The following is a 25,429-nucleotide window of genomic DNA, read 5'->3' as shown; positions in this document are numbered from 1 at the left end:
CTTACACATGGAATCTAAAATATGACACAAACTAACTTGTCTATGAAACAGATACAGACTCACAGACACAGAGAACAGAAATGCGGTTGCCAAGGGGAAGGGGATGTGAGGGAGGGATGGATTGAGAGTTTGGAGTTAGCAGATGCAAACTATTATATACAGAATGGATAAACAACAAGGTCCTACTGTATAGCACAGGGAACTATATTTAACATCCTGTGATAAACTATAGGGGAAAAGAATATGAAAAATAATGTGTGTGTGTGTGTATATATATATATATATATATATATATATATATATATATACACATAACTGAATCACTTTGTTATACAGCAGATATTAACACAACATTGTAAATCAACTATACTAAAATAAAATGCATTTAAAAAGTAAAAAAAAACAAAGGCAGCCTGGGCATGTGGTATCCATGTGGAAGATTGAGAAGAAGTATACAATAGTGTTATTTGCTTTGTTAAGCCCAAGAACGTGAAGGCATGAAACAGATCTGGAAATGAGGCAACTTCTTAGTGGTTCTAAATAAAGTGTGCTTAACTGTTAAGGAAGTAGAATCATTTGTTGTATTAAATGTCTCCAGTTAAATAAGTTCATTCATTTATTCTTCCATTTCTTCCTTGAAGGACTTGATTCACTAACTGAGGACATGGAAATGGGGTATTTGTGCAGCTGTGTAGATAACCATCTAAGTAAGGTGTCTTCACCAATATCTTTTATCTATTTATATGCATTTATTGGTGGTGGGGAGAAGAACTAGTTTTTGTATTAACAATACTGTACATCTCTTTCTTTATATTCAAATAATGGATTTTTTCATGAATTTAATGATTGTTCATGAAAATTACACATTTTAAAAGTCAAATAGTATAGAAAGAAGTGAGGAAGCAACCCCTGCCCCACTCCTTCCTAATTCTAGGTCCTCCTCCTCATATGCAGTTACTTTTAGTTATATTAGTTTTCTTGTTATTTCCCTTCAACTTCATCTTATTAAGTATATTGCTGGTTCTTTCTTTTTTATTTTATTTTTTATCATCTATTTATTTATTTTACAGTAGGTCCTTGTTGGTTACCTATTTTAAATATAGCAGTGTGTACATGTCAATCCCAAACTCCCTGACTAGCCTTCCTGCCCACCCTTCCCTCCTGGTAACCATAAGTTCATTCTCTAAGTCTGTGAGTCTGATTCTGTTTTGTAAATAAGTTCATTCGTATCATTTTTTTTTTTTTTTAGATTCTGCATTTAAGCAATATCATATGGTATTTGTCTTTCTCTATCTGACTTACTTCACTTAGTATGATAATCTCCAGGTCCATCCATATTGCTGCAAATATATTGCTGGTTCTTGACTTATGGATTTTAGATATTATATGTTGCCTTCCCACATTGGTCCATGAGGAATTCTCTTTCTTGGACCCAGTCTCCTTGCATCCTCCCCATGCTTCCAATAGAGGTATACTGCAATTTTAGATAGGTTGGTTTTCAAAATCCATATCGTTGTGTCTGATGTAAATATCAGCCTTTGCTGGTATCTATCACTTGTGTGTTTTCTATAAGAGCCACCATATTAAAGCCCTCTGTCGATATGCCTCACTCAAGGCCAAATTTTCTCAACCTCAAGGATACTGATATTTTGGACCAGATAATTCTGTGTGTATGTGTGTGGAGGGGATTACTGTCCTGAGTCTTTAAGATGTTTAGCAGCATCCCTAGCTTCTACCCACTATATACCAGTAGCACCTCTCATCTTGACATCGAAAAATGTCTCCTAATAATGCCAAAGTTTCCCTGGGGGACAAAATCCCACCCAGTTGAGAACCACTGGCTGACACTTGTTGCTTACTGGGACTCTTGCATGCTGTTATTCTGAAATTACCTTCCTGTTCTGTGGCAGATGACCTGTTTCCTGGATCCCATACCTTTCTTTTTTAAACACTACTTTCTTTGGGCGAAGCACATTGTAGCGGGCAGGTTCTACAGGGGCCCCAGTGACCCACTGCCAGGAGTCATATGCAATGTCCTCCCACATCACATGGTACTAGGTGTCCTTGCTGAGTTTAGGCTGTTGACTTAAAAAAATGCACAACTTGAGAGTTGTGAGTTGTTTTATTTGGGGCAAAATGAGGACAACGGTCCACGAGACAGCATCTCAGACAGCTCTGAGTAACTGCTCCAAAGAGGTAGGGGGCAAGGTCAGTATATATGTGATTTTAGTGAAGGGGGTATGTGCAGTCAAGCACACGTTTTGACACAGTTTTGCTGCTAGTGATGAGGAGCAGATGTCACCAATAATAATTTTAGTACTTTTCTAGATATAAGAAGATGCAAGAATTGGACTGATAAAATCTTCTCCTGAAAATATCTTTCTGAAGGCTTGTTCTGCCAGTTTTTCCTAGAGCACAGAGGGCCTTATTCCTGATCACCCTGAACTCCTTTCAGAGGGTGTTGAAGGTCAGCGACTGCAGTGGCTAGTGACTTCACCCTTGACGCAGGGTGGCAAGTGCCAATTTTTAGTTGGGAGAGCTCTGAAAGATTTTGATTTCTGTCTGAAGTAGTCTTCTTCTGTGTAGCTATCAATCTCTCACTCTCTCTCTCCCCTCCTTCCCTCCTCCCACTTTCACTCACCACTTTCTCTCACACAACTTTGTAAGGTGATAGATGTTTGTTGTTTTAAGGTGCTAAATTTGGGGTTGATTCTTACATAGCATTCAATAACTAATATATGCATATCAAGTAGTGTCTTAATAAAGGTGCTAAGGAAGTTTTAAATGATGATGTGAGATACGTCTTCCCTTTTATGCATGAATAGTTTTATTTCTCCATATGATATATGACTGATCATTAGACCAAGCATAAAGTTCTAGCTTGAAACCCATTTTCCCTTAGAATTATGAATATGCATTTCTATTATCTTTGAACTTCCAGTGTTTCTGTTAAGAAGTCATATGCTAGTCCGAGTCCAGATTCCATCTTTAGCAGATTTAGGATTTTGCCTTTGTATGTCTTCTACTGTTCACAGTGCTGTGTAGAGTAGCAAAATTTTATATCAGATTTCTTTTATCCTATAAAGTGTGTTCAATTACAACTTTGCTAATGGCCCCTCCCCACGTCTATTCTCTCTTTCTTGTAAATCCTATTGGACATTGAAACATCATGTTTGACCCTCTGATTTTCTCTCCTGCTCTCCTACTGGCTGATTTTTTGTGTTTTTCCTCAACTTTCGGGGACATTTCTCAAATTTTATCTTCCAATTTTCCAGGTTTTTAACAATTTCCTCTGTTGCATTTCTGAGAGTTCTTTCTTATGGCTTGCCAGTTTTATTTTAAAGCAACATGCTCTTGTTTCCTGAATTCTTATATCCTCCCACTTCTCTGAAGATATGTCTTTAGTGTTTCTTATGCCTCCTGCATTATCCCTGTTCCCTTTAATTATCTGTGTTTGTTCACTCTGCTCTTTACCCTTCATCTTGGAGCTTTGATGGAAATATCTGATGGTGCTTGTTATCTGTTCAGACTCATGACTGCGGCAATACAAATTGGACTGAAGATTCCACGTGTACGGGGTGACGTTTTCAACAAATGGGCTTCCCTGTCAGGTGATGATATGGATAAACTTTTTTTTTTTTTAGTGGGAGCATCTCTAAAATTCTAGTTATTACATATATTTTTAATAGGGCTGTTCAGTTCTTTCACGGAAAAAACTTCCCATCTCTTGCATGCAGAAAGAAAACCCTCACTATAGAGCTCTTGGAAGAGGGCAAAAAATAAGGCTAGTGATGCAGCGCCCAGTGTACAGAGTGTCACTTTATTTCTACCTTTAACCCTGCATCTCTCTCAACCCTGCCCCCCAACAGCTTTGACCCCCCTTGGTTCAATTCCTATAAGCTACACAATAAGTCTCTGGTCTCCTGAGATGGAGGGGAGAAGGAATTTTCTTCCCTGGCTGGACACAGAAAAATGGGTCCAAGTTCAACAGCTCCCTGTACAAACTCTGCAATATTTCCCCCAACTTCATGTCTCAACACAGCCTCTATGGTGCACAAACCATCCCAGGTCTGAACCTCTCCTAAGATGCCTTTTTGTTAGCATGCCTTCAAAGAGACCTGAAAGGAGGCAGCTTTCACCTCCATCTGTTGCCCAATTTCCAGAAGTTTGTGTTATTTCTTACCCATCCTAAGCTCTTTCATTTGTCCTCTTTGTCATTTTGAGCTCCAACTTTTTAAAATTTCTTTATGTCACAGTGGAGGAGTTTAAGAAGACAGTGACAATAACTTTGTGCCTGATCATGTTTAAGTAAGAACACGCCTTTGTTACATGTGAATTTTCTGAACCCCTAAATTTTTGCTAAGCCCTATTAATCATTGTAAAATCACTTGTTCTGAGAAAGGAGCACCCCCCCCCCCTTGTGCTATTTCACTTCAAAATTTCAATTGAGAGTGACTGCCAAATTTAGCTGGCTAGTCTCAGAGCTGGGGGCTTGACCTAGTCCCTGCAACTTGCATTGCAGAATTGGCGTCAATAAGGAATGCTATTTTTTCCCACTCGATAGCCCTGTGTGCTTCAATGTGCACCACAGTGCAATTTGCCAAATATAAGAGATATCTGGCAACCTCTTTTGTTAGCAATGCTTTTCTAAATATTCCAATGGGGTTTTAGCACTCGTATTTTGCCCCATCATTTCTGTCTGGCCCACCTTTTTAACTTTTTTAATTACTATTTTTAATTCAAGTATAGTTAATTTGCAATGTTGTGTTAGCCTCAAGTGTACAGCAAAATGATTCAGTGATATATATATATGTATATATATATACACACACACATATATATACATACATATACACACACACATATATATTCTTTTTCCGATTATTTTCCATTATGTTATTACAAGACATTGACTATAGTTCCCTGTACTATAGAGTAGGTCCTGTTTTTTATCTGTTCTATATATAGTTGTGTGTATATGTTAATCCCAAAGTCCTAATCATCCCTCCCCCATCTCCTCTCGTAACCATAAGTTCATTCTCTACATCCGTGAGTCTATTTCTGTTTTGTAAATAAGTTCATTAATATCATTTTTTTTAGTTTCCACATATAAGCAATATCATATGATATTTGTGTTTCCCTGTCTGACTTACTTCACTTAATATGATAATCTCTAGGTCCATCCATATCTGGCCCACCTTTTAAATAGGGTTCCATAAGCTAGGCACTGTGAAGTGAACATGGCATTCCTAACAGAGCACACACACTATGTGAAAGCTAATGCAAACACCAAGGAGAAACTGACAGGTTCCACGAGAGTAGTACACACAATACAAGGAGAGGTCAGAGCATAGAACAGAATAGTTTACAAGATAAAAAGTGAGCCTAGCAGAGTTCAATTTTCAGCCACACTGGCTCAGCTGTGTGAACTTGAACAAGTCACTTAACTTTTCTGTGCCTAAGTATCCTCATCTGTAAAATGGGGAAATGTTGGCACTGACTGCATAGCCATTGTGTGAGAATTGAATGAATGGACATATGCAGAGTGCTAAACCTGCAGCTTGGCACACATGACACACTTTATAATATTGGCTGCTATTAACTGTTTTCTAACTAAGAGGTCGAGGGCAGTCTCCTGTCGGTGGTGGCAAGAATTTAAACTGGACTTGAAGGTTTAGAACCCCACTGCAGTTCTAGCTAGAGGATCCGGTTTTCAGAGCCTTCATTTCTAGGCATCAAGAGGTCAAGCTATTTATTAAAGTGGAAACACATTTTCAATAACTTTAAATTAAGAGCAATAATGATAATCCAAGCCTGACTTGTTGTACAAAAGGCAATTACCAACACAGAACACTGAACGTGCCCTGGACTGTGGCCTTCTGCTGAATTTGTTCCACATCTCGAGATAAAAGTATTTACGGCTCAAGTGGTCAAAGGAGAATAAAAACATGTCTTTTATTCTGAGAAAAGCTTTCTTCACACAGACTTCAACTACTTTGTTAATCCTTAAGCCTCTAATTAGAGTTCTAGTCCAAAAGCTAAATATTCAGCACCCCTACACACCAACTCTCTCCACCAGGCTTTAAAAAAAAAAAAAAAAAAACAAGGTGGCTTAGTCACCAGCCACCTCTTTGGTCTGTTTTGTAATAACCCTTCTTTGTACTTATCCCACATCTTTCATCTGAGTTCCTTAAGACCCTTTACAAACAGGATCTCATTAATCCTTAACAACACTGCTGTGAGGCCCTTGACCGCTGCAATTATCCCAAATTTACAGATGAAGAAAACAAGGCACCGAGTGCAGGCCTTTTCTCTCCTTACCAGCAAAGCAGATGATAATTTCTCATGATGCGCACACTACATACACATGACAGTTGTAAGCAACCGGCCTTGTTGCAATAACAAACAGTTGCTCAATTCCTGGAACATTTCTGAAGAGTTATTTAAACTGGGAAAGTACAAGGTGAGAAGACCCCAAAGGCCTTCAAAAAAGAAAAAGCAAGCCAGCTCCACAGAACCCCGCTGCCCAAACACACTGCCTCTCACATGTGTATTACAGGGGACAGAGCAGAATCTCAGGAAGAACACTTTTAAGGACATTACTACTCAATTAACAGAATTTATATTCATGTGCATATTCACTATGGTGTCTTTTGTGATGCCCTGGGAGGAGCTGCCCTCTCTCCCCAGTATGGCCCCACTGTAATCCTATAAAGTCTTTTCATGGAGCATGGAGGGTGTTCCCACACTAGGTATATACGTCCTTCTCCCACTAGATTCAAAATACAGAATCCTGTCCAAGAATACTGAGGCCAACTATGTGCTAGGTACTCTGTTAGATGCTAACATTACAAAGATCAATTGTATATGGAAACTAACTTCAAGAATCTCCCAGAAGCCAACTACACTATATTCATGTTTCTATTCTCAGCACCTAGGATAGCATCCAGCTTATGATAGGTATTAGGGACTGAATGTTTGTATCCCCCTCGAATTCATATGTTGAAGCCCTATCCCTCTGTGTGGCTGTATTTGGAGATGGAGCCTCTAAGGAAGTAATTATGGTTAAATGAAGTTATAAGGGTGGAGCTCTGATCTAACAGGAAGAATGTTCTTTCCAGAAGAGATGTCTGCAACCCAAGGAAAGAGCTCCCACCAGACACCAACCCTGCTGACACACTGATCTCAGACGTTTGATCTCCAGAACTGTAAGAAAATACATTTCTGTAGATGGAGCCATCCAGTTTGCGACATTTTGTTATGGCGCCCCAGCCAATGAATACAGTAGGTATTCAACTGATGTTCATAGATTGAATTGCACTTTGTTATTTTTGTTCACCTTATTTCCATACTAGTCTTTGATTACCACTCTTCTCTCAGGGGCTTGGAACACCGAGTCAGTAGCTGCTGTCCCCCTATTTTGGTTTCCTTGACGCTGGTGCATATTGCCCAGCCTACTCCATAGCCAGAGGGGTTGGACTTGAAGGTGGGCATCTCCCAAGTGCTTAATTGCATCTCCCCAGCTGTGTCCTGCTGAGCCTGATCTTGCAGGGAACAGACATCTTCAACAGTTCACTAGTCCTTTGCATATACGCTGCTCTTTTTTTTCCCCCCCTCTTTCTCTGTCTTGTTTTGGAAATATCAGACAAGTTTCCCAAAGGTCTGATTCAGAAGGCATTTGAGAAAAAGCCATTCATAAGGTTAAAAAAAATTTTTTTTCCATGTCATGTTTTTGTACATCAAAAGCTGCTGCCTGTGCCTGGTGACAGCAGCTCATGTGCAGGGTGGCCACCCTATATCTCATCTTTCTCCTTCCTGGGGGAATGTCCCCCTCATTAGGTGCTCTGCCTCCAGGGAATGGGCAATGCTTATGCCCTCTTTGTATTCAAATTGCATCCCAGTTATCCTGAAACCTGCACTTTACACTAATGCTCTGATCACCCAAGCATGCAGATAATTCATATTATTTTATTATCATCAATAAGAAAATATACACCGTGTTTTGTACTTTACAATGTATGAAGCACATCCTCTTGCATCATCCCATTTGATCTTTGTCTTAGCCTGACTGAGCTACTATAACACAATACTGTAGACTGAGTGACCCAAACAACAGAACTTTATTTTCTCACAGTCCTGGAGGCCAGCAAAACCAAGGTGCCAGCCAATTCAGTCTCTAGTGAGGGCTCTCCTCCTGGTTTGCAGACGACCACCTTCTCACTGTATTGCTACATGGCAGAGATGGAAATACAGAGAGAGACAGAGAGACAGAGAGAGCAAGCTCTGGTGTCTCCTCTACAATGACACTAACCCTATCAGATCAGGGTTCCCCCTTATGACCTCATTTAACCTCATTACCTTCTTACTATAAATATAGACACAATAAAGTCAGGGCTTTAACATATGAGTTTGATGAGGACATGATTCAGTCCACAGTAATCGTCAAGAACCTATGAGCACACTACAAAATAAAGGATCTCCCACAACAAGGAGTAGAGAAAGAGAAACGATGACCGACATCCAGTCTTACTCATCATGCCTGCATTTCTCCATTCACGCCCACCCCTCAGCTTGGTGGACTAAGTAAGTGATGATACTGGGGATGCTATTTCCTTCTGCCCGTATCACTGTCCTTCTTCTAGAGGGAAAGGTGACCTCTCAAGGTCACATTGTGTTATAGCCATATTCTTGTGAAGTGGAGGACAGAAGTCCAGCAGGACCTAGTATCCCTGAGCAAGAGATGATTGGAAAGCTCAGAAATGTAGGAAATGAACCAACCTAAACAAAGTCTGGGTGCTAGCAAAAGACATGGGAATTTTAAATTCCAAGCAGCAAAGTGTTGTTTGATATAAGCCCAGAGACAAAAGTGATCAGGGCTTAGTAAGGCCAAGGAGACACGCCTTCTGAGGCATGCTTTTCTCAGGCTGTTTATCAGGATTCTGTGGCTCTGAGGATCTCAAGCATATGCCAGGGTCAGAGAGAGAGTGATGGGGGCAGCGTGAACCTTTGAAGATCTCCGGTGAGAAAACAGCTGTTGAGGATTGTACTTTGAAGACACTCCCTCTCTGGATTCCTCTTCATCCCTGTCTCTCTTGAGTCAGTCTGTTCCTGATGAAGTGACAGGAAGGCGAAGTGTCTGGGTTCATCACTATTTCCTCCAAGGTATGTGCAATCACAAATGCAGACAGTGCATCTTATGAATATATATGGTAAAAAAAAAAAAAAAAAAGACTGATAAAAAGAAAATGCTGAAGCAAAGTCAGACGTACTATTTGGTGCTGGAAGGCAGCTGAGGAGCCACCGAGGGAAGGTGACCAGGAATCCTGTTTGGATTTTGTACCCAAGTGATTTCACCCTCGATTGATGGTCTTAGAATGATCACAGATTCTAAATTTATTTTTTTTTTAATTTCTACCATCAGGGAGCCAAGAAGGACAGATGATAAAAGAGTAGAAAAGGGAATTGATTGGTAAAAAAAAAAATCATATTTCATATGCAATGGGAATAAAAAGGAGAAAATGAGGAACAATCAAAGCAACAACTTATTTTATTAAAAGATATATAATATCCAGGTAGAGAACACTGACTTATCTTTCAGGGACTAATTCAAGGGTCACTCTCCATTAAGAATTTTCTGACCCTCCCTCCCAGAAAGACTTGCTCACTCTACCTGGAACAGACCTCTATGCTAGTATTGCTGATACATTGTTGCCTTACTTGTTTTTATCTTTGTCACTAGACTAGATTCCTTAAAGGCAGGACAGGATCCAGTCTATCTCTGTCTCTCCCACACATGAAATAGTGCCCGCCACATGGAAGATGCTTTGAGAATATTTGTTAAATAACAAGCATGAAGGAGAGCTGCCCCGTACTGTGGGGAAGGCAGAGCCAACACTCAATAAAATGCTCTGAAAGCTGTGTCTCTTGAACATTCTCATCTTCTTCTCTAGACCATTTTCCTCCTTCAACGGCCCCTTCTCCTCCAATTGCCATGCCTCTGAGAAGTTGCCTGTGGTCCCAAACCCCAGGTTCTTGAAGCACAATTGCCTTCTCTTTCCTAAGGACTCTCTGACCCCAAAATGTCTCCCTTTCTGCCTTTGTTCTTCCATCTCAGAAATTAAAATCCTTTTCTTCCTTTAGGAAGCACCTGTTTTCATTTGAAAAGACAGCAGTGGCTTAACCTGAATGTCCAATTGGAGAAAATTCAAGAACAATGATCAAGGACAAAGAAGAATTCCAAACCTGCCAGATCAAACCCTGCCGGGGAGAGATTCACAAGCATGGCTTTGCATTCCTTTGCTCTTTCTCCCCCAGCCTGGGCCGCCTTATTAAATATATTTGCAAGCCATGTCTCCATGCCCTGGCTTCTTAACCAAGAGTGCTGAAATTGAAGCCATTTTATGTATGACGTGGCCGTGGGCATTTTCTTCCTCTTGGGGAGAACAAAAAAGGCTCCTTTTAAGAGTAACCCTCTCTTAATTTCCACCGGATTCCCAAAGGTGTCTTAAATCAAAGAAAGGTTAAGAAAGCTGTGCTAACAGAAAACTCTCCGTCCACATCAGAGAGGTGCGAATCAATCTTATTATAAAATCCCTTCCATTGTTGCCCACCTGAAACTAACACAACATTGTAAATCAACTATACTCCAATAAATTTTTTTTAAAAATCCCTTCCAGAGACTTTCCCAAGTTAACTCTTTACTGTCTTTGCCTTCCTAATCTTTTTTTTTTTCAATCTGTAAGTATTCTTTACTTCCATTAATATTTTCAGAGGAATATTTTCCACTGAAATGTATCAGAGTTGTGTTAAAAATATTTCTAGTTCCTTACAATTCAGTGTCCCCCATATTTTTCACTGACAATTAGGCCAGTGACCTAATACTATGAATGTATTGGGAACAAGTTGTAAGAATACTACTTCTTTTTTTTTTTTTTCCAGGAGAAATAAGATCATTTTTACTGGTATTATTGCTGTGGGCAAAATGAGGCTAATAATAAAAGTCTGGGCCAGTGACTATTTGGGCTTACTGTTTACAAAGTTGCAGTAATAATAATTGTGTACATATATATAGTATTTTCTAGTAGAAGCAGCACTTTTGCACATATTAACTCATCTTTTTCAATAACAGCTTTATGGGCTTCCCTGGTGGTGCAGTGATTGAGAATCCACCTGTCAATGTAGGGGACACAGGTTCGAGCCCTGGCCCGGGAAGATCCCACATGCCGCGGAGCAACTAAGCTCGTGTGCCACAACTACTGAGCCTGTGCTCTAGAGCCCGTGAGCCACAACTACTGAGCCTGCGTGCCACAACTACTGAAGCCCTCATGCCTAGAGCCCATGCTCCACAATGAGGGAAGCCACTGCAATGAGAAGCCCGCACACCGCAGCGAAGAGTAGACCCCGCTCGCCTCAACTAGAGAAAGCCCGCGTGCAGCAACGAAGACCCAACACAGCCAAAAATAAATAAATGAATAAATAAAATTTTAAAAAATAACAGCTTTATGAAGGAGACAGGTATTATTCTCTGTGACTAAGTGAAGTCAGACAAAGAAAGACAAATATCATATGATATCACTTATATGTGGAATTTAAAAGAATAATACAAATGAACTTATTTATAAAACAGAAACAGGCTCACAGACTTAGAAAACAAACTTATGGTTACCAAAGGGGAAAGGTCGGGGAGGAGGGATAACTTGGGAGGTTGGGATTAACACACACACACTACTATATATAAAATAGATAAACAACAAGGACCTACTGTATAGTGCAGGGAACTATACTCAAAACTCTGTAGTAACTTATATGGGAAAATAATCTGGAAAAGAACAGATATATGAGTATGTGTAACTAAATCAGTTTGCTGTACACCTGAAACTAAAACAACACTGTAAATTAACTATACTCCAACATAAAATAAAAAATTTTAGAAAAGCATACCACTTCTTAACTCCTTATAGAAGCATTTCTAAGTCTGCAAATAAAGCTCTAGCAGAAAGAAATATAAATGTAAGACGACACAGGAAGGGAACAGAGAATCACGAAATCTAAGACATGCCAAGAAACTAAGAGGTTACTTTTCTCTGCCATCCACTGCTGGAATTCTTATTATGGTTTCTCCAACAAATCATCATGCAATTATTATTCAAAGACCTCCAATGACAAGGAATTCACTGTCGCACAAGGCATTTTACTCTACCATTGTAATCTCTGAATTCCTAGGAGATTGATCCTTCAAGTTAGGCAAAATCTCACTTCTAGTTAGATTGCTTGAGAAATCTGGGCAACTGGATCCCCTCATGTATTTAGATTATCTTTCAAAAAGTTTAAGGTAGTGTCTGAGTCTCTCTTTTTCCTGATTGTGTTGAGAGAGCACAGTATCCTGTATCCTGCTTACTTTTGTCAGTCTCCTGATCCTGTGCAGGGGGACTAATGACCAGAGAATCAATGACCCAGAGAATCAATAGAAGAATGAATGAATGAGCACTTATCTTAGTTGTGTCTCTATAGGAGAAAGAGATGGCAGGAAAAGTCCAGCATCCTCAATCACTGAGTCCCCCAGCACTACCTACTACAACAAGAGGTCCCTAGAGCAATCGTGGTGGGGCGAGATGGGCGGGGATAGTGATTCTCTGAGATTGAGTAAGGGGATGGGGGACACCCCATTACTAACCATGGCTTGGACACCCATTTCCTGTATCTTAGACTAAGCTGCAAGGCCTGTACTTTTACACTAGCCCTGAGATCTAACTTTAAACCAAAAAACAAGGCACAAATATCTCCTTGCTTCCTGAATTTAGCCAGGGTTTAAAACATGTAAATACCTATGGGGTCAGGTAGAGCCTTCAATGAAGTGAGGCATTAGAGTATAAGAAAATAAAGGTTAAGGCAGAATTCAAGAATGCCTTCCCGACCAGCAAGGACCTGCTGTATAGCACTGGGAACTATACTCAATATTTTGTAATAGCCTATAAGGGAAAAGAATCTGAAAAAAAAAAGATATATATGTATGTATAACTGAATCACTTTGCTGGACACCTGAAACTAACAAAACATTGTAAATCAACTCTACTTCAATTAAAAAAAGAGAAAAGAATGCCTTCCCAATTAAAGTTATTTAAAATATGCTGTCTTTCAAAAAATAACACTCTTAGCTTACCCCATATGGTCAAGAATACCTACTAGACGTGGGGAGGGAAGACTGAATCTCAGTTCTCTCCTTACTTGCTGTGGGATTTTCAGCAAGTTATTTAATGTCTGTCTATATGCCTTAGATTCTACAACTCTAAGATACTGATTCTGTTAATACCAGTAATCACACAGGATTATTGTGAGGCTTAAGTCCTCTGTACTAATTAGAATAGTGCCCAGCATAGAGTTCAATATCTCTATTATAATAGACTATACGGAGTAATATATATGTAATGTGATATAGTTATTTTTGTTACACAGTCTGTAACCATAAGCATGATCCTGCAGAACCACACCCAAAAGGTGCTTTCGGGGAAACCTGGCATCTCAGTGCTGTGTAACCATCTGACTATAGTCCAGTTCCAACAGAGCAGGATGATCTAGTTTAGAGGAAAGATTGCTGGGCTGACTACCTAGAGACTTGGTATCTGGCCCTAGCTGTGTCCTGAATTAGCTGGCTGGCCTAGGTTAATCCGTTAATCCATGCCTCACTCTCCTCAGCCAGCCTTATTGACCTTACAGAGACATTTTAGGGGCAAGAGTTAAAAACTGACATGTTTCTGTAATGGTTCTAATCATACAGAGCTCTGCTGATAAATAAGAGGTCTAATAACCCATAAGGTTTTCCTTTTCTCTTGCAGAGTCTTTCAAGACCAGACAGTCTTGGATGACCATTCATTATCCTAGTTTCTCTATCTCCTTTTTTTCTTCCCTTCCATGTTGCTTTCAGGATGAATGAGTCCTTTAGAGTTAGCCATTGTTATTATTATTGTAAATCAGGCCCGATTCAACCCACAGGTCCACCAGTTTTGAACCTTGCTTGAGGCCCACATATCATTCTTCATTATCTAGTTCATCCCTAGTTGGAAAACAAGATGACACAAGGAAGAATAAACCCAAGTAAAAGTAGAGCAAGAGAAATTTCTAAAGTTTCCACATAAGGTCTAGAGAGGGCACAGTGTGTGCTGTGTATCCCCAGCTTCCTGTATGCTCCCCGCCAGTGCCACAGTCCATCCTTGTGGTGGATGGTTCAAAAGCCCAAACTCATCTCATTATATAGCAAGTTACAAGAGGGGAAAAGAAATTCTCAATCATAGGAAAGTGTTCTTTGAGACCATACTACAGGGATGCCCACATCTGCCCTCTTCGCCTGTTCCAACTGTTCTCCAGGAGTTTGACCTGAGTGTCCTTGGTCGTGACTACATAAACTGTCCTCAACATTGCAGGGTAGAATTAAGTAGTGTGAAGAGCAAACCTGGCTTCTGCTAACAGCCATCAAAACTGATGTCCTTCAACGGTCCTCGTACTCATTGGGTTCTAGCCCCTTTATCATTCTAATCTTCACATATTTCCTTTTGTCCGCATTCTTTCCAAAATCTGATTCTCAGCACCCAGCCCCATACTTCACAAGGTTATGACTCACACATACTACTTCTCTCTAAGACCTAGGCATTCAGCTTTTATTAATACAGCATGCATTTATGCCAGTTGTTTTAACAGTCCTCAGTAAAGGATCCTGCAGCAAAGACGACAGGATGTATGTGACGAGTGTCGTTCTGAAATTCAGATACGCTGATGATCTGCTCCTTTACACTTAATGGATTGCAGCACAGAATAAATAATAAAGAATGACTGCTACACAGTTGAAGCAAATTAAAGTCAATGTATTCGAGACTTCAGCAGTGAATTGACACGGCTCCTGAATACCAATTGCAACTCATAAAGGAAAAGCACAATCAAAGGTTGGACTGGAGATCTGGAAAGACACTGCCCAGGTTGGGACCACATTAAGTTGAAATTATGCAGAGTTCTGGAGGGTATGTACTGGCCCTCCAGCACAGAATAACACTCCATCAGGCTTCATGCCAACAGAACTCACCATTCTTGCAGAGCAGGACAGCCAGGTAGCCCTGAGAAGAAGAGTTGATACAGAGCAGGAGGCTGGGTGCCTGGGCTGTCACAAAGCTCAATGCAATGTTTTCTTTGGATGGGGCTGCATCTGCATAAATCGCTGAGGAAGACAGGCTTATATTCTTGGTCACCGGGTAGGGTTCTTGAAACATGTAAGTCACTGAAGTGCCAGCCTCAAAGACAGCAGAAACCTCTGCAAAATATCAGAGGGGAAAGCACACATTAAAACATTTGATCGAGTATGCAGGAGAGCCATCATTGCTTGTTTATTGTTTCCTATGCATCGGTCACTGTGTGAGAGTTTTTATATGAATTATAGAATATGCTTCCCACAATAATTTTGAAGTGGCAGAAATCACCATTTCTATTTACAGATGAAAAACATGAGGCTTGCGGGGGTTAAGCACCTTGAACAAGGTTGTGTGGCTAGAAGAGAGAGCTCAGATGTGCACTGTGAAATGTAGGACCAGTTTCATGTATGTCTGCGGAATAACTACCACGTGCCCGGCTGATTTCTCGAGAAGCAAAGAGGAGATGTCCCGGCCTCCTGCATAGTCGAGAGAAATTGCACCAGGATTATCTTACTTTCAAAACTGAAATCCTAACAATTCTGGTTTATGTTTTTCTCGTGGGTCAGGAGGGTGTTAAGTGGGCTCAAAACTACTGAGAGTAGTACATTTGGGAAAGAAAGTAATTCTCTATGGTGTTGGGAATGTGTGAGGACCCGTGGAAATGGAGGAGAGAAAATCTGTGGAAAGAGTAGGAAAGGCATAGGCATCCAATTCCTGGACTCAATTATTTTATTTTAATTTATGTTTTTATTTGAAGGATAGTTGATTTACAGTATTTTGTTAGTTTCAGGTGTACAGCACAGTGATTCAATTTTACATAATATGTATCTATTCTTTTTCAGATTCTTTTCCCTTATAGGTTATTACAAAATATTGAGTATAGTTCCCTGTGCTATACAGTAGGTCCTTGCTGGTTATCTCTTTTATATATAGTAGTGTGTTTAGGTTAACCCCCAAATCCTAATTTATCTCTCCCTCCTTTCCCCTTTAGACTCAATGATTTTAAATACCTAGGGAATTGGTTTTCAGTTCCATAAAAGAGCAAAGACTTTGGCAAATAGGCATGCCCATGGGAAACAATTCCTACAGCACAACATAGAGGATACAGATCTGCCATCACCATTGGGAAGGGAAGCCTCTACAGACTGATGACATTCAATTTGCAGGAGCAGGAATCACCCAATCCTCCCTGTATAATGTCTTCACTCCAACTGCTATCATTTTTGTTCGGTGGAATCAGCAAGGATCCAATTTCACCACTGGATCTGAAGCCTCCTTTGATTTCATACTAGCTGTGTGGTTCCAGGCAAGTTAGTCAAACCCATGGAGATGGTTTTCTCATCCGGCAAATGGGAAACATAACACCTCCCTCAACAATATTTCTGGGCGGATAAACAAGAGGATATGTTAAAAGCTCGTAAGAGAGTTACCACGGTAGTTTAAACTCACAGACTCTCCATATTAGAAGAGAATTCAACCTCAACCCATACTAATGCCCATCATAAAATATATCTGTTTAATGACTGCACATGCATCCAAGTGCTGGCATATTTTCTTCTTTGAATCAGGGCTGCTCTTAAGTTTACTTTCAATTTTATCTCTACACAGTATCAGGGTATGGAGCAAAGGTTCCTCGGTAGAACAACAGAGCTTGGATCTGCAACAAACCTCTGCTATGAAAACAGCACATTAGACATGAATCTATTTTTTTTCTTTTTTTTTAATTGAAGTATAGTTGACTTACAGTGTTGTATTGGTTTCAGGTGTACAGCAATGTGATTCAGTTATACATACATATATATTTATTTTTTTCAGATTCTTTTCCCTTATTACAAAATATTGAGTATAGTTCCTTGTGCTACACAATAGGTCTTTGTTGGTTAAAAAAACACATGAATCTATATTGGCATAATTAATTTCTCTTCTTTCTGAAAGATTGAGTATCCGCAATTCCCCATGAAGTTCTCTGATTGAGTTGGTGGCACCTAGAACATGATCAAACCTGGCTTTTGCTTTCTAATTCCACTGCAAATTTGTTCTACCTTTGTGAAAATTCTGTAACAGCCTGTCACGGTGCCAAAAAAATTAAAGTTGCATATTTATGCATATTGCTTAGCAGACTGGGAATACCGGTTCCTTTTCACTAAAGATTCAGAGAAAGTGTTCTGCATTTTGCATGCAGGTTAGAAAATCATTGGTCCTCCTGATTACTGAGATCTGTGCAGAAACTGGCGACAGGAGGGTTCTAGGTGATCATCAGCTGGATTCAAGCACTCTTCTCAAGTGAATTTCCTTGGGGACATTTGGTCTGCGTTTTGAGCTACTAACTCCTAGTTAACAGAGTAATGGCTTTTATGGGATGTTCGTGTGTGTATTCAAATGTAAGTATAATTCAGATCATTCTGTCATGAATAGTATATTAGATACAGGCATTCATACTACATTTTTTCCTTATACTTAAGATAGGAAATTAAAATGAAAAGCATTTTTTTTTTTTTTTTTACAGTATGCGGGCCTCTCACTGTTGTGGCCTCTCCCATTGCGGGGCACAGGCTCCGGACGCGCAGGCTCAGCGGCCATGGCTCACGGGCCCAGCTGCTCCGCGGCATGTGGGATCTTCTCGGACTGGGGCATGAACTCATGTCCCCTGCATCAGCAGGCGGACTCTCAACCACTGCGCCACCAAGGAAGAGCTGAAAAGCAGTTTTTAAACTAGAACTGTCCTACCAAATTCTGTCTTCCCTCCTCCCCAGCCCCAGTTGTATTTTTATTTATTTAGATATTGTGAAGTTCAACCTAAAACTAAATTCAGCAAAACACCTGGATTTGATTATTCTCTCAGTTTCTTTTCTTTTATAATCTAAGAGTTTGAGCTCTCTAATCATATTTAAGCTCTCTGATTGATTTATCTGAACATCTGAAACCACTGGGCAAAATGAAAGAAAAATCTTCACTTGAAGGTGATTATTACCAATGACCATCATGCTACTCTAGGGCCATGATAACCAATATTAGCAACATCGGTTGAGTACCTACCTGGTGGAAGAAACTGCTGATTAGATTCTGAGAAGACAGAACACACATGAAAAGAAATAAGACCAATGGAAGGTGGCCTTGAATGTGATGTGTGAATGACGGAGACATTGAATCCCAGAGTTGAATGCCTCTGTGGGCGGGAGCAGCGTGAGAAGACCTGAAAGAGGAGCTTGGTATTGACTAGGCCTTAAAGTGTGAAATGAACTCAGAGCAGATGCTAGGAGTCAGGGTGGTGCTGGAGAGGTTGTGTATCTCCAAGGCAGCCTTGGAGTCAGATTGACATGGGCCTGGACCCTATCTGTGCGCTCCTCCTGCTTTCTCATGAGATCCCGTCACTGCTGGCTATTCATACACAAACAGGGATGAATTCAATCTCGTGGCAGGCAGACGGGTTGGAAGAGAGGATGTAAAGGGACAGCACGTAGTAGGAACTCAATAAACAACAGCTGGTCTTAAAAATAGTAATAGAAATAGATTTAGAATTAGAATAAGTATAAAGACCAGGCCTTAATGAATAGTCTAGCGTTTCCATAGAAATCAGTCAGGCTGTAAGTAATTTAGAATAACTTCAAACAAACTGAAAATAAATGAAAGAAATAGGAATTTGAATGCTGAGTGGATATTTCATATTATTAAAAAGTTATTAAAATTTTCTTACTATAACAGTCCTGTGGATACATATTTTTATGTCATCTTTTAACAATACATACTGCAGTATTTATAGAACTGATGTGATATCTAGAATTTGCTTCAAAATAATAAAATTCCCTGGTGGTCCAGTGATTAAGAATCCACCTTCCAATGCAGGGGATGTGGGTTCGATCCCTGGTTGGGGAACTAAGATTCCACATGCTGCGGGGCAAGTAACTACTGAGCCCACACACTCTGGAGCCCGCATGCCACAGCTAGAGAGAAGCCTGCGCACCACAATGAAGAGCCCACATGCTGCAACTAAGACCCAACACAGCCAAATAAATAAATAAATAAATAAAGTAATAATAGGAGGAGGGATGTTAGGCTGTAGACGAAATAAAAATGATCATGAGTTAATAGTTGTTGAAGCTAAATAATGGATGCATGGGGGTTCTGAAACCCTTCTACTATAGTGCATAATTGAATTTTTCTGTAATAAAAATTTAAAAAAAATAATATAAGTTGGCAGGAAGGTATATATTATAGAATTTTTTCAACAGGTTTTTGGCAATTGCTAAATTACCCAAATATGTATACTATGTTTTCACTGAAATTCCATTATTAAGGGAATAATCAATAATTGTGTTTATCACAGCATTATTTATGTGCAAAATTTGGGGCAATCTAAAATTCCAAAGCAATAGTAAGAGCATTTACTGAGACTTTATAGGCCAGGCATTATCTCAATTGCTATGTGAAATGCTCACTAAATTTCCATCAGAATCTTTCATAAAGAATTCCTGAATTTTCCACATTTTACAGACGAGAAAACCAAGGAATCGTGAGGTTGAATTACATAACCAGTGTCACACAGTGTAGACTGTAGATGAGCCAGAATTTGAACACAGGCAGGACTGGTACCAGAGTCCTACTACTGCTACACTAAAATGTTCTGTGATATAATATGTCAAATACACAGAAGCAATTCCACCAGATGGAATATATTGCAATCATTAAAACTGATGAATTATATAGGAATGGCTATGAAATGAAATAAAGAAAATTCAGAATACAAAATGGAATGGACAGAATTATCTCAGCTACACTAAATGCAAAGAAAAGAGCTACAAGAATATCAGATCTCCTTTTTAATGGTTGTCTTTGAATGATTAGCTTGGTTTTTATTTTTCTAGATTTCCAGATGTATTTTCAAATAGAATTCCAAATATATTACCTAGAGTTTTTAATTCAAAAAATTTAAATGACCGTCATACCTAGACACTTCAGATAGTGGTTGGGGTAGAGGTGGGCTACAGACAAGTACACAGATGGTATCGGAACAACTGGATAGTCACAAGCAAAAGAATAAAGTAGGACCCCTACCTTACACCATATACAGAAATTAACTCAAAATTTATCAAAGACTAAATGTGAGACCTAAAACTACAAAACACTTAGAAGAAAACATAGACATAAATCTTCATGACATTGGATTAGACAATGGTTTCATAGATATAACACCAAAACACCACCACCACCAACAAAAAATAGATAAATTGGACTTATAAAAATTTTGTGCTTCAAAAGATATTGTCAAGCAAGTGAAAAGGGGAGAAACATTTTGCAAATCATATTTCTATTATGAGAGTTATGTTCAGAATATAAAAAAATTCTACAACCAAACAGTAAAAAGAAAAATAACCCAGTTTAAAAATGGGCTATAGATTTGAATAGACATGCAAAGAAGATGCACACTTGGCCAATAAGTACATGAAACAGTGTTTGACATTATCAGTCATTAAAAAATGCAAGTCAAAATTACAATGTGATATTCTTTCACACATTCACAGCAGAATGTGTCTTATGGAAAAGATAGTAACAAGTGTTGGTGAAGATGTGGAGAAATTGGAATGCTCATACATGGCTGGTAAGAATGTAACATGGAGAGGTTACTTTGAAAACAGTTTGGCAGTTCCTCAAAAAGTTAGACAACATGTAATTACTATACGACTCAGCAATCCCATCTGTAGGTATATACCCAAGGGAACATAAAACATACGTTGATACAAAAAATGTACATGAGTGTGAATAGCAGCATTATTCATAATAGCCAAAATAAATGGAAACATCCCATGTCCATCGCCTAATGAATGGATAAACAAAATGTGGCACATCCACACAATGGAATACTCTTTTGGAACTAAAAGGAAGTAAAGCATTGAAAAATCCACAGCATAGACGAACATTGAAAACATTATGCTAAGTGAAAGAAACCAGACACAAAAAGGCCACTTATTGTATGATTCTATATATTTTTTGAAATATCCAGAATAGGCAATTCCTAGTGACAGAAAGTTAGATGAATGGTTTCCAGGGACTGGGAGAAAGGTGAATAGCTCCTAAGGGGTATGAGATTCCTTTTAGAGATGATGAAAACATTCTAATATTATGGAGTGGTGACGGTCATGCAAGTTTGTGAATATAGTAAAAACTCCTGAATTGTACTGTTGAAAAGGGTGAATTTGGGGTATGTAAATTACATCCAAAAATAAAAAAAGAGAAACACATACATAAAACAATAACAAAAAAACCCCTACATATTTGAATCCTATTAACACATTCCTGTACAGGGTGAAATTAGGGTCAAAAACAGGAAAAAGGAATCAAAAAATGATGAACCTCCAGCTCTGACATTTATTAGCAATCACTAAACCAGTGTGATGGTCAGTATTTTTACATGTTAAATACAAATATTGCTTCTTCCCTCCTAGTTTGGGGATAAGGAATAAATGTTGCAGTCAATAACTGCTAGCTAGTTTGTGATTACCATTCCTTTGTATAACACTCAGAAACAGAAAATGGGTCAATAGACAGTGGTTCTAGCCCAGTCATTGGTCATGGACAAATGTCCTTAATTCTACACCAGATATTTCCAGGATTGGCATCCCCTAAAATATACATGCCATGGAAAGTTAACATAAAAGGCTCCCCTAACAGAGAACAGTTTTATCCAGGACAATCTTGGAGCTAAGGGTTCCCATTTGAGTCCCAAGCCACACTTCTCAGAGCCAACTGGTATTGCTCAAAGATGCATTTAAAAGGTTCATCTCACATACTTTGCAACTGCTGAATATAAAGGGAATGATGTCCTTAGATTTATGATATGGGGGAAAAGTTCACAGTGAAATATGAAGGAAACTGAAAAGGCTAAGCAAATATCTGTCAAACTAAAACATGGGGAGAGAGCACAGCAGACATTTCAAGAAATACAGTCAAAAGATGCAGTGGCATGGGCAGAAGATAATGAATAGGAATTGTTTCAGAGAAAGGAACCAATGGGAAATTAGGCTAAATTTAGAGCAAGATGATCTATGAGATGTTTGAGTAATGTCTCTGGAGAAATACAGAGAGGTCTACTGTTTTTCTTTACTTTTTTCCCAAATAGACACTGGGTATTGATCTTGTAAAATAATGCTAGTATATTTTAGGGACTGGGTTTGGTGGTGTTTATTCTGCATTTGCTTCTTCTACCCTGTGGGGCCAGTCTAAGGGTGGCATTCAAAATTTCAGAGGAGGGCTTCCCTGGTGGCGCAGTGGTTGAGAGTCCGCCTGCCCATGCAGGGGACACGGGTTCGTGCCCTGGTCCGGGAAGATCCCACATGCCGCGGAGCGGCTGGGCCCGTGAGCCATGGCCGCTGATGCCTGCATGTCCGGAGCCTGTGCTCCGCAACGGGAGAGGCCACAACAGTGAGAGGTCCGCGTACCGCAAAAAAAAAAAAAAAAAAAATTCAGAGGAAGTTATTCCAGAGACTTCCACCAGTGTGAAAATGCAGGAGCACTTTGTTTTAGAGAGCCTACTGGGGTGGGATCTCTTTTATTTCGAACTCCCATGTAGGACCGACACTCTGTTGGCCCTGTAATTTCTACCATTAATTTTCTCCTGAGGAGCTCAATGCTTCCCAGCAATAACAAGCAAGTAATTCAAACTAATTGGGGAGGAGGCCAGTGTCAATGAATGAAGAGCTTAAATTATAGTCCTTCAAAGAGAACACTGGGTGCTTTTTCCCCTGCTGTCTTTAAGTTCCAAGAGTAAGTTGAACTAAAATAAAGCATTGTTTGTTAAGGGTGTGCTTGAAAAATGTGTTTTAATGAACTGACAAGAATTATTTGTAATTGCCATCATTGTCTGTATGTAAATGGCGTTTCAAAGTGATTAAAACATTTTATTTTAATAGTTTAAATGCTTCTCTTGAAATATTGTTTACCTCCTTGGTCAACAAACTTTTTTTCCATCAATAAACTAAACTTTAAAAGATTCTGCGAATGATAGTAGACCAAATCTTTTGTCCTTCTAGTTGAAAAATACTAAGTATGGATACTGAATAATGAGTTTTTACAGTTTGTAGTTATTTTTAATTGATCCAGAGAATTTACACCATAACCATCATTCCTTGTTGAAGGTGTATATCCAACATATTTAGCTTTTATCAATGACATGAATTCATAAGATTAGGAGGGTGTGTGGAAAGGCACTGGGGCAGGGAATTTTTTTTTTTTTTTTTTTTGGCCGCAGGGCACAGCATGTGGGATCTTAGTTCCCCGACCAGGGATGAAATGTGTGCCCCCTGCGTTGGAAGTGTGGAGTCCTAACCACTGGACGACCAGGGAAGTCCCTGGGGCAGGGATTTTGACTCCTGTGCTCTATTCTCAGCCCCCTGAGGAATTAAGGTGAATCTTCGGGCAAGACTTCTAAAGCCTCAGACCCCACTCATGTCATCTGCAGAACAGGGAGATTTTACTAAATACAACTCACCTACACTCTCCGTATTGTAAAATGATTTACAATGGCTTCAAGGTCTCTAAGGGTTTTCCAAGGCTAGATTCTATAATTCTTTGATTACATTTGTGGATGGAGAAATTGGAAATGGAAAGGTTAGTACAACAGAAATGACAGTCCATCTCTCCCGGGGCTCAACTGGCTCTAGGTCACGTCAAGTGTGTTTTCCTGTTCCTATCCATCCAGTTCAACTGGATTGCCAGTATCAATGCACAAGAAGAATGAGTATATGTAATTATGTTAAGGAGCTATGCAGAGTCTCTAAAGAGAGGGAAACTGAGGAAGAGTAAATGATTGTATGAGGACTGTCTAGGGCATGGGTTTCCTATGATTTCACTGCAAACTGTAGGCACTAAAACACAGCACATGGGGAAAACATAAGTTTCTATTGTACCTTTTCTGCAGAAGGGCCCTTCGTACGGTGAATTGGTGCAGTCGCAGAAGTATCCACTGGGCTTCTCCACACACTTGCCTCCGTTGTGGCAGATGCGGCCATAACTGCTGCAATGGCCCGGGCATCCGGGCCGGACTCCAGACGTGACCTTTGCCCTCTCCTCCAGGTCCAGTTTCTGTCCATTCAAGTGTAAGGAGCGTATGCATCCTAGGAAGCCTTTCTGTCTTGATGATGTTCCCCCTGTTCAGTGAAAAATAAAAGGAAAAAAAATATATAAGGTACAGGGTTCACATTTTTGAGGTTTAATATCAGCAGTGGTGATAGTTAATTATTGTGCTGTTGGCATCCTGTGTTGGGCTTTTCTATTAGTTTCTGGTGAGAATTAGGAATTCAAAGAATCTGGGGAAAAGGCATATGTTTCCTGGCTGGAAAATGAACTCCCCCACTCAAAAAATAATTAAATAAAAGACTGTGATTCATGTGGAATCCTGTACTTGATATGTTTAAGATACAAAACTTCAGATGGCCCCATTCCTTGCAAATAAAATAAAATGTGCTCTTTGTCTATAGCAGACATTTATCTGAAGGTGAATGCACAGAGTGGGATTGTCCCTCTGGTGAAGTTAGAAGCAAGGTAGGTTAGGTGCACTGAGTTAGAAAAGGCAATGAGTGTTGTAAAGCTTATGCAGCAGAGTGTCATGTACTATGAAGAGGTGTATGTTAGGACCGGACAGACATGGTGTCAAACTCCATGCCAGTAGCCCATTAGACATAATGACCACTGGATCCCCTAAGCCTCAGCTCCTTGATCTGTAAAATAAGAATCAGTCTATTTCATGTGTTCATGGTAAGGCTTAGTAATCACTGGTCTTCACTATCCCTTCTCTTGAGCCCTCAAAATGGCTAGAACTAGTAGGTTGTATATATATACATACTATTGATTACCCCCAAATTATTATTTAGAAAATAAATTTTTCCTTCTGGAATACAGAATAGAATTGCAACCCAACTTTCTGCTGAGGGTATATCTTGAAGGTTTCAGCGAGATTCATAATGCTTGTTGCAAATTATTTAAGAACAGAGGAGATTCAAAGTGACAGAGTGTTTTGTTACTGTTGGAAACCTAGAATCCTACCAACCTAAATCAAAGGATATTAGAAAAATGTGTAAGGAGAGACAACACACCAAGAAATAAGCCAAATTCCAACACCATATTGATTTGGTGTTGGGAATTCTGGGAGCTCCCAGAGAAGACACAGGGCCAGCCTGCCCTTACAAAACACAAATTCTAATTGAAATAAAATGCTTTGGCCTCAAGTCCATTCAAGTGGATAAATGGAGGACACACTCAAGTCT

The 25,429-nt window shown here is 39.6% G+C and overlaps 1 protein-coding gene across 2 annotated transcripts in view; it reads right to left on the bottom strand.

The window, feature by feature from the left end:
• CNTNAP5 (contactin associated protein family member 5) overlaps positions 1-25,429 on the bottom strand; it is a gene marked incomplete at both ends in the record, with an annotated part of 875,906 nt that overhangs the window by 90,845 nt on the left and 759,632 nt on the right. For both annotated transcript variants that reach the window (XM_082658898.1, XM_082658899.1), the window contains 2 exons: positions 15,071-15,295; positions 24,074-24,313. In XM_082658898.1, coding sequence (XP_082515024.1) covers positions 15,071-15,295; positions 24,074-24,313 — 465 coding nt within the window. The remainder of the gene's footprint in view (positions 1-15,070; positions 15,296-24,073; positions 24,314-25,429) is intronic.

The sequence above is a fragment of the Grampus griseus genome, assembly GCF_964374135.1.
Source record: "Grampus griseus genome assembly, chromosome: 7".
Classification (NCBI taxonomy): domain Eukaryota; kingdom Metazoa; phylum Chordata; class Mammalia; order Artiodactyla; family Delphinidae; genus Grampus; species Grampus griseus.
Note: the sequence above shows the minus strand (reverse complement) of the source record. Positions and strands in the feature narration are given on the sequence as shown.